Genomic DNA, 8,857 nt, shown 5'->3' with positions numbered 1-8,857 from the left:
TCAAAACACACACACACACACACACACACACACTCACACACACACCCCCAAGAAACCACAGGGCCTATCGGCCTGTCGTCATCGAGCAGACTAGAATAGTGCAGAAACTCTAGGCAGAGAGGAAATGAACTTGAAAGAAGGGGGAACACAGGGCAGAGAGGAGAGAAAGAGGGCGGGAGCGGTAGGAGATTGCTGAGGGGCCCGCGATGGTGGGAGGATGGAAGAAGTGGCTGTGAAGCAGGGCTTCCTGTACCTTCAGCTGCAGCAGACCTTTGTAAAGGTAAGAGGTGCAACCTGGGCTGGGCCTGGACAGAGGGTCTGGGGGGCTGCTAATAATTTCTGGGGAAGACATGGGTTCCCTGAATGTTCCAAAAACCCTTATGGGATGGTGGGGACTGGGCCATCGACCTGATAAGACTGGCCAGAGTCAAGCTTAGGAGTCTCTTTCCTCAGCATCCACTTGCCTCCCCAACCAGGCCTCAAACTCTGCCTTTTGCAGATGGCTGTTGGCCTTGTAGGGAGGGAACAGAGGACTCTGACTTCACTTTTGCTCTGCTGGGACTTTTCACGGGGACACCTTGGGGATGGGGATGGGGAGGGGATGATTCAGGATTGCAGTGGAGGTTCTTTTCCCACCCTCTTGAGGTGTATTTCACCGGTCACCTTGGCTGGGGCCTCTGGACACCACGATCCCAGGGTGTCCAACCTTCACTTCCTTGAATAAGGAAGTCCTCTTTCTCTCAGCTTCCCCACAGCAGGGCCTCTCTCTCCTACACTCTCATGCCCAAGCTGTTGGGGGTGGAGAGGGGAGGCAGGAGGCTTCAAGGGCTTGGGGAAATATCCCTGGAGGGCTTCTACGGAACCTCACACAGAACAAGAAGGATGATCGTCTGGGCCTTCATGCTGCCTCCTCACCGTGCCCTCCTGCCGCTGCCTCCTCCCCTTCTCTGGATACTTCTTCAAGAACTCTCTGGCTTCTTGCCTCTCCACGGGCATCTCCTAGGTTGGGCCTGTCTCCTCCTAGCAGCCTGTCTCTGTGGGGCTCATCACTGTGCCTTTTCCCGCCTTGGGTAGTCTCTCTGCTGCCACTGCAGACCTCTTTAGACTGCTCGCAGCTGAGCTCCTTTCTAATTACAGCTCTTCTCTCCATCTTCTTGGGCCCCCTGCGATCTTTGCCTCTCTCTCCCCATCCCCACATTGCCACGCCAGACCCTCTCCCCTGGTTTCTCCTCTCCCCTTTGGTGACCATCTATCCATTTCTGCTGGCTCCCTCTCGGCATTCCACCTGCCCTGCGTCTGGACTCAGAAATGGCGCCGGTTTGGGGCTGTGCTGTACCGAGAGTCGGGCTACTCCCTGGCCCGGCTGGAGCTGCAGGAAGGCCCGGAGAAGCCGCGGCGGGGAGAGGCCTCCAGGAAGGTCATCCGCCTCAGTGACTGCCTGCGTGTGGCTGAGGCTGGCGGGGAAGCCAGCAGCCCCCGGGATACCAGCCCCTTCTTCCTGGAGACCAAGGAGCGCCAGTATCTGTTGGCGGCCCCCGCCGCAGAGCGCAGTGACTGGATTCAGGCCATCTGCCTCCTGGCCTTTCCTGTGAGTTGCCCAGGGGTGCAGAAGGGGCAAGGAGGGCAGGCAGGAGAAGGACAGAGACACTGCTTGTGGGTAGTTGTTATGGGAGCCCAGGGCAGGGCTGTGGGATGATTCTTTTATGGGGTCCCCAAACTAGAGCACAGATGGGCAACCAGCTGAGAAAGCCTGAGCAGAGGTGGGATTTAGGATGGGTGATGGTGGTGAGACCCAGCCCTTCTCCCCCAGGGCCAGAGGAATGAGCTGGAGGGGAAGGGCAGCAGGCCCTGCATGGCAGAGAATGAGTTGTACAGCAGCACGACCACAGGTGAGGGGCTGCCTATCTCTGGTGCTACCCCCACGGCGTGGCGGGAGGAGGTGTGGGCCAGCCTGCTGCCTCTACCGGAGTCTTTCTGCTTTGTGGTTGCCCCCAGCCCCGCCAGGCCCCATATCAGCGGCTTCATATCGCTTCCGGAAGCAAGCAGCCCAAGGTGGGGGAGCTGGCTTGTCTGGGGTGTGAGCTCTGCACTGTGGCTCCCACCTTGCCCAGGCCCTGCGCATGGGAGAGGGTGCGGGGGAGGTGTCTGGTGTGGGTCTTCTCTTAAACCCTGTCTCTTTGGGACCTGGGCAACTGTTTGAAAAAGAATGGTTTTCTTTCTGGGGATTTAAGGTGGAGGGAATGCAGGGGAGCCTTTTGCTGACAAAGCAGTCCCCACTCCTGTGATCTATCTAGCCCTCTGGGTGTGTGTGGAGGGCAGACTCGGGGGACACCCCCACCCCACCTCACCACGGGCCCTGCTGGCATCTACAGGGCGTGGGCAGGGTCAACTGCACCCGCAGCCGTGCCAATAGGGATTTAGGCGGCAGCTGGGTCGGGGTGAGAGATGAGTTGGGGATGACAAGCTGTGGCTCTGGCAACGGGGACAGGAAGGATGTGGGCACAAGGTTGGGGTGCGTGCGGCTAGGGCATGATGCCTACTAGGGCAGGGGGTGGCGGTACCAGACGTTTGGGGAGAGGCTTGCCCTTCAAGATGCAGGCTGAGGCCACGGGTGCATGGATCACACTTTCCTCAAGGCCTGACACACTCACTCCAGGCAGGCCAGTGTGTCCCTTTAACCACCTTCTTTCTAATCCTGCTCTCTCCCTGCTAAGTGGTTCCCCGAAAGGAGTTTGCTGTGACCATAAGACTCACCGAAGCAAGTGAGCGGTGCCGGCTGCGGGGAGCCTATACCCTCCGAGCTGGGGAGAGTGCCCTGGAGCTGTGGGGTGGCCCAGAGCCCCTCACCAAGCAATATGAATGGCCCTACAGGTTCCTGAGGCGCTTTGGGCGGGACAAGGTGAGCAGGGGCCCAGCAGCCTGCTGAGAGGAAGAATGCATTACAAGAGCAAAGAGTTGTCAGGGAGGGGGCCAAGGGGCCCTCAAAGGACAGGAAGCTAGGAGGAGGAAGGCAGAGACAGCCCAGGAGATGGGGATAAGAAGATGGGGAGTAAGAAGGGGAACTGAAAAGGTCTTGGAGGTGAGGGAGAAGGACAGGAGGGAGGAGAAAGAGAGAAGTGACAGGGTAGATGGGGGCTGGTGATATGTGGGATAAGCCAAGATGGCCGGATGAAGTGAGAGGAGGAGAGGAGATGGAAACAATTTGGAGGGACGGTTGAGGGAGCAGAGAGGTGCTTGGCGAGATGGCTGCCTGGTTCCCATGAAGGAAAGTTGGAGGTGAGAGGGTTTGTTGGGGGCTGGGTCCCAAAGCAGTGGCCCACCCAGCAGTGGCCTAGTGATCCCTTTTTCCCTCCACCCAGGTCACCTTTTCCTTTGAGGCAGGCCGGCGCTGCACCTCTGGAGAGGGCAACTTTGAGTTCGAAACCCGGCAAGGCAATGAGATCTTCTTGGCCCTAGAAGAGGCCATCTCTGCTCAGAAGAACTCGGCTCCTCCTGGACCCCAAGTCCAGCCAGCCACAGTCCCAGGGGTGCTGTCCCGACCTGAGAGTCCCTACTCCCGGCCCCATGATTCACTGCCACCACCACCTTCACCCACTGCCCCAGTGGCTGCCCTCCGGCCTCGGGGCCCAGAGGGAGAGTATGCGGTGCCCTTCGATGCAGTAGCCCGTAACCTGGGGAAGAGCTTGAGGGGTATGCTGGGTGTCCCTCGCCAAAGCCCAGTTGACCCTCTGTATGACAGCATTGAGGAGCACCCACCCCCGAGGCCTGAACACATATACGATGAGCCTGAGGGAGTGGCCTCCCTGGCCCTCTATGACAGACCCCAGGAGCCCCGAGGTGAGGCCTGGAGGAGGCAGGCCACGGATGATGGGGACCCCAGCGGCCTCCAGCGTGTCTACCCAGCAGGGCAGGACTTCTCAGCCTCTGACTGGTCGCAGGGAACTGAGTATGACAATATCATACTTAAGAGAGGCCCAAAGTGATTGAGGCAGGGAGATGTGGACTGTGTCAAATGCTGGCCCTGAAGTGGTCCTGTGCACCTGGGAGGAGGTTAGATGCTGGTCAGGAGGAGGGACACATCAGTCATCCCCTTTTAGCTCCTTCTGGTGACTCCTCCTGGCTACTGTACCCCAAGCACCTCCCCCTGCTCTTTGGGGAACCCCAGGATTAGCTGGCCTTAGCCTGGTCTGAGAAATTGTCCTTCCCAGGGCCTGCTTGTGAGTCACCCTCTGAAGCAGGAAGGTTGCCCCAAAGAGACCCTCCCTCCTCCTACTCCCTTTCCACTTCCTCTTCTTCCGGGGGCCTAAGGGGAACCTCAGGCGTTTAAGGGAGAGGACAAAATGATGTCAGCAAATCACCCTGGTTCCCAGGCTTGTGCAGGCTTCCTGCCTGCTGGCTCCAGGCACATTTTGCAGGTTTGGGACTTCTCTGTGGCATTAAACATTTCTGGAATATTTTTGTGTGTCATGAGTGCTGTGAGGGCAGAGATGGGATAGTCATGGCCCTACTGGGAGGTGAAGGGTCCTGTGGGCCTCTGGACCCCTCTTCTGCTGTCAGCAAGGTCTGGGCTGGGAGAGCTGAGGCCAGGTCCTAAGAATCTGTAGTCAGTGTCTGTTGAGTCAGTGCACCCTGGAAAGACATTTGAGCATCTTAAACACGTTGCCAGTGTAGTGGCAACACCGGAAAAACTTCAGGGAAGCTGGTGGTGTGTGGTGGGGAGGTTGAGGGGCGGGGAGAAGCCTGGCTGGAGGGAAAGAGAGAGCTGGCAGTCAGTGAGCCTCTGAGGAGATCAATCCCACTTGCCCTGGCCTGCCCTGCCCTTTGTAAAATGAGGGGACCCACCACATGGTCTTTGAGAGCCCCTCCTGCTCTGATTCTCCCCAGGCCCCAGTGTCTCATTTTCCTGAAGGGCAGGCGTGGTGCCCTCTCATCAAAACCTACTTCCATGGAAAGGAAGGCAAAGGTGCTTCTGCACCAGCCAGTTCAGTCCATAGGAAGGGGCTCTGTAGGCCTCTGAACTTCCCTGGCATCAGGCTGCTTACAGCCAGAGTGGGATGAGACAGTCCGGGTTCTGCCAGTTGAGGGAAAAGGAAAGTACATGTGTGCACAGGAAGTGAAACAAGGCCAGGGGGGTTCAGAGGAAGGACTTCATATCCCAGGTAGCACTTTAGGTGGGTCTTCAAGGACAGGAAGGAATTCCATGGAGCTCTGAGCTTTTGTGGAGGTGTGGGGAAGGTCTGGACATGCGTGGGAAAGGGCTTCACATTCACATACGATGATCTGGCTGAAACAGGTCTCCACCATGTTGTGCAGGAATTTGTACCTAATTAGAGTGCAAGGGGGAACAATGAGGCTTTTGAGCAGAGTCTCATGAGAGTCGAGCATTAGGGCCATGACCCCAACAGCCCTATGGGAAATGGACCAGAGTGGACAAGGTCAGGGCTGAAAAAGGACATTCAGAAAAGACTGGGTTCAAAATCGACATAGTGATACGGCCTGCAGAGCTTGGGATCAGAGCAGATGTGGAACACAGACCCGTAGGGTGTCTAGAAGATGAGCTGAGTTTCTGAAGTGTTGAGGTTAAGATGGTCTTACCTCTCGAGCTCATGTTGTCCTAAGAGCAGCCAGGGAAAGAGTTCAGAGCTCTGGAGGGAAGTGAAAGAGGTCCCTAGAGCCCCGGTGGCTTCCCCCCAACAGGGACCTGTTTTTACCTTGAAGGCACTTGTCTTTGTCCTTATGAAAGGGATTTGAAGCAATGGGCCAGTAGGCTGGGGAATGTTGGGGTTTGGGGAGAGGTTTTCCAGGAGCCCTGTTGCTGGTCTGAGTCAAAGGCCACTGTGACTGCCCCACTGTCCCCTCCAATCCAAGCATCTGGCTGTATTGGAGGCTGGAAGGGCCCAGGCCTCCCATTCCCCCTTCCAGGCCAGAAGTGGGAATTGGGGCGCCCTTAAACTGGCAATTCTCTTTTTCTTGTATCTGTCAGATGGACTTGAGGTGAGCTCAGTCCAGCAGGGGGCAGTGTTAGCCTATGAAAAAGGCTGCCGGGGGCTTAGCAGTAGTCAGGTATGGGGACTTACCCTGAAGGAACTATTACCCAAAAGAATGAGGATGATATGAGCAGCCAGTATCCAGAGCTTGCTTCTTCAGCTCCTCAGATCCTGAGCGGGAGACCTGTGGAACTTGCCCCTGAGAGGTGTGCGACACTGAACTGAAAATTGTTCCTCTCCTCCTTTCTCCTCCCTGGAGATGCAGGGTCTTCTGAGCTCTTCCGTCCTGATGCTAGCTTTGCTGGAAAAGGGAAGTGATAGACTGGGGACTTGGGAAAGGCAGTGTGTGGACTGGTGGGGGCAGAGGAAGTGGGCATTTGGGGAAGTTGGGAGGGGTAATGAAAGTCCTTGAGACAGTTGCCAGGATGCTGAGCCGTGCTATCATTGTCTGTAGGACTTGACGGGGGCAGGCAGGGTCTCTGAAGGGAAGTAGCAGTGCCAGTGTGGCCAGGCCCAACCACATTGTGGCGGTCTTTGACACAGACCAGCAACAGGGCTCCTGGAAAACCTCTCCCCAACCCCCAACATTCCCCAGCCTACTCACGCAGAGTTCCTTAGCTCCTGCCACCTTCCAGGCCTACACAGAGGTGGGCAGTGCGGGGCACGTGGACTGGTCCCCCCGCGATGAGCCCACCCAAAGACTGGCTGTGCAGAAGTTTACTGAATGTATGAACCAAGGCGTGGACATTAGGAATCCACCTCCTCAAATATTGAAGGGAACCCTCCTTGCAGTGTTTCTGTGCCACCCAGGCCACCTAGGGCGAAGTCCATAGCTGAGGAAGCACCTGCATCTTGGAAGGCACAGACCAAGGTGAGACCAGTGACAATTCCAGCAGAAGGGACCTCTTGGCTCCAGGGTCTGCTACCAGGGAGCAGTTGGTACCATGGGGAGCTTGGCCTTGCTCAAAAGGCTCAGAAACTGCTTTCATTTGCTAATTATTATGCAGAGGTGACATGGAGGCAAGTGAGCGTGGCTCATGACTGAGCTTGGTGTCAAGACGTGTGCACGGATCCACATAACCACACACACACAGCATGTCACATCAGTCTTCCTGTTTCTTTTCTTCTCTCTTTTGTCTCCCTTTGTATTTTCTTTTTCCAGAGTATATGGTGGCGGTGGTAGCGGCGGCGTGTGTTAGCTGATGGTCTCCTCTCTAAGCTTGGTTGCAGGCTATGGAGGGGTAGCCAGGGCTCCTGCTGCATTCCTACCTTGGAGCTTCAGACTCTACCAAGGCCCAGCTTGTCCAGGCTTCTCTGCTCAAGCAGGCTTCTCCCTGAAGGCTGCGCTCAAGCTGTTCCTGCCACCACCTTTCAGCCGTGATGCTAACCAGCCTTCCGCCTCCTGCCTCATGGGCGCTGATTCAATTAGCCAATGTGCCCACCTCCTGCAAGGCCATTTATAAAATCAGCTGGGGCAGTTGGTTTCCTCAGGGAGGGCGGGGCAGAGAAGTGAAGAGCTAAGAGGGGGACAGAGAGGAGTAGGGGGTTTCTGGGAGGAGTATTTAATCTGATTAGGCAGCAGACTGGCTTCCCCTAGGTAGTTCTGGCACGTCACTGCCCAGCCCCCAGGCAGCCCTGATGCTGGCCAGCTCCAACACACAGTCCATCTCTGGGCTCTGCCAGCCCGCCTCTCTCCTCCTCACCCCCTCCTTCCTCTGGAGCCCTCTTCTTGACACCAGCTCCTGGCTCCCTGAGCCAGATGTGGCGGGTGCATTCAGGAGTGGGGTGGGTGTAGGTGGCCAGCACCTATTCTGCGGGATTTTAAGCCCCTGAGCTGCTTTAAATAATTCTGAGAACTGCACTCCAGGACAGGTGCTTCCAGGTGTCCTATCAGAGAGGACTGGGGGGTGGAGGTGGGGTAAAAGGCAGGTGTGCCTGAGGAAGCAACAGCATTTGTACCACATTTCCTCATTTACAAGCTGCTTTGGGGACAGATTAGTACAGTGGTCAGGGACACAGCCTTCAGCCTGACTGCCTGGGCTCAAATTCTGGTTCTTTAATTGCTACCTGTGTGTCTTTGGACATCTGTAAAATGGAAATAATAATAATACACTTGCTGTGAAGGCTAAGTGAGTGAAGATGCACATGGCTTTCAGAACAGTGCCTGTACACATAGGGCTCCGGTCATTTCACCTCCAACAGCACGCTGAGGCTTGGGGGCCTACTTCCCTAGCAACAATGGTGGCATGGAGAGGGCAAGTCTCTTACCTTAGGGTGGTAAACGTAGGCTTTGTGGAAGTGGGAGGATTTGGGAAGGAGAGGTCAGATTTTGATACAAACAAAGGAAAGTAGACGAGGATTCAAGGAAACAGGAGGCCAGCATACACAGGACCTTTCAGCCATGGAACAGGTGGATCCTGGCTGGGGGATTCTGCTCTCCTGGAAAGAGCAGTATTTGCAAGCCCTTTTTTTTTTTTTAAAAAAAAGATTTATTTATTTATTTATACAAGCGAGAGGTCTGTGCGCCATGTGGGACCCTCCTCCAGTGGCCGGGGAGCAGCCGGGGATTGAACCTGCGCTGCAGAGGCTTGCAAGCCCTTTTAAGCTCAGAAAGTGAGTGCTGGTAAGGGGAGCTGCTTCATAGACCAAGATGCCTTTGGCTTGAGACAAGGCTGAGAGCAGAAGCCACAGGGGAGATTTCCTTTTTTCATCTGAGCTGCTATATCCACTGGCAGCCTGGCAGCTGGCACTCCGGGACCTGGGAGCAGGCTCCTGGCTGGGTTGGAGCACCTGGTGGTCTAGATGGCAGGGCCTGCCAGCTGATGTGAACAATATAGACCCTCTGGGACTCTGCCTGCAGCCACCAGGGG

At 56.2% G+C, this 8,857-nt stretch overlaps 1 protein-coding gene across 3 annotated transcripts; it reads left to right on the top strand.

Moving 5' to 3' along the window:
* Positions 1-202: 202 nt before the first annotated feature.
* Positions 203-3,983, top strand: DOK2 (docking protein 2; the record flags this gene model as incomplete). Of its 3 annotated transcripts, none has more annotated exons than XM_084246355.1 (5): positions 203-280; positions 1,307-1,588; positions 1,811-1,889; positions 2,715-2,899; positions 3,360-3,983. In XM_084246355.1, the coding sequence occupies 5 exons, from the start codon at positions 218-220 to the stop codon at positions 3,981-3,983; spliced, it is 1,233 nt and encodes a 410-aa protein (XP_084102481.1). The 3 variants fall into 3 exon arrangements, with proteins under 3 accessions (XP_084102481.1, XP_084102482.1, XP_084102483.1); XM_084246356.1 differs by having other exon boundaries at positions 218-280; positions 1,307-1,603; XM_084246357.1 differs by lacking the exon at positions 1,307-1,588 and having other exon boundaries at positions 218-280.
* Between the last annotated feature and the right edge of the window lie 4,874 nt (positions 3,984-8,857).

The sequence above is a fragment of the Talpa europaea genome (assembly GCF_964194135.1).
Source record: "Talpa europaea genome assembly, chromosome: 10".
NCBI lineage: Eukaryota > Metazoa > Chordata > Mammalia > Eulipotyphla > Talpidae > Talpa > Talpa europaea.
This window is presented reverse-complemented; position numbering and strand designations above follow the sequence as displayed.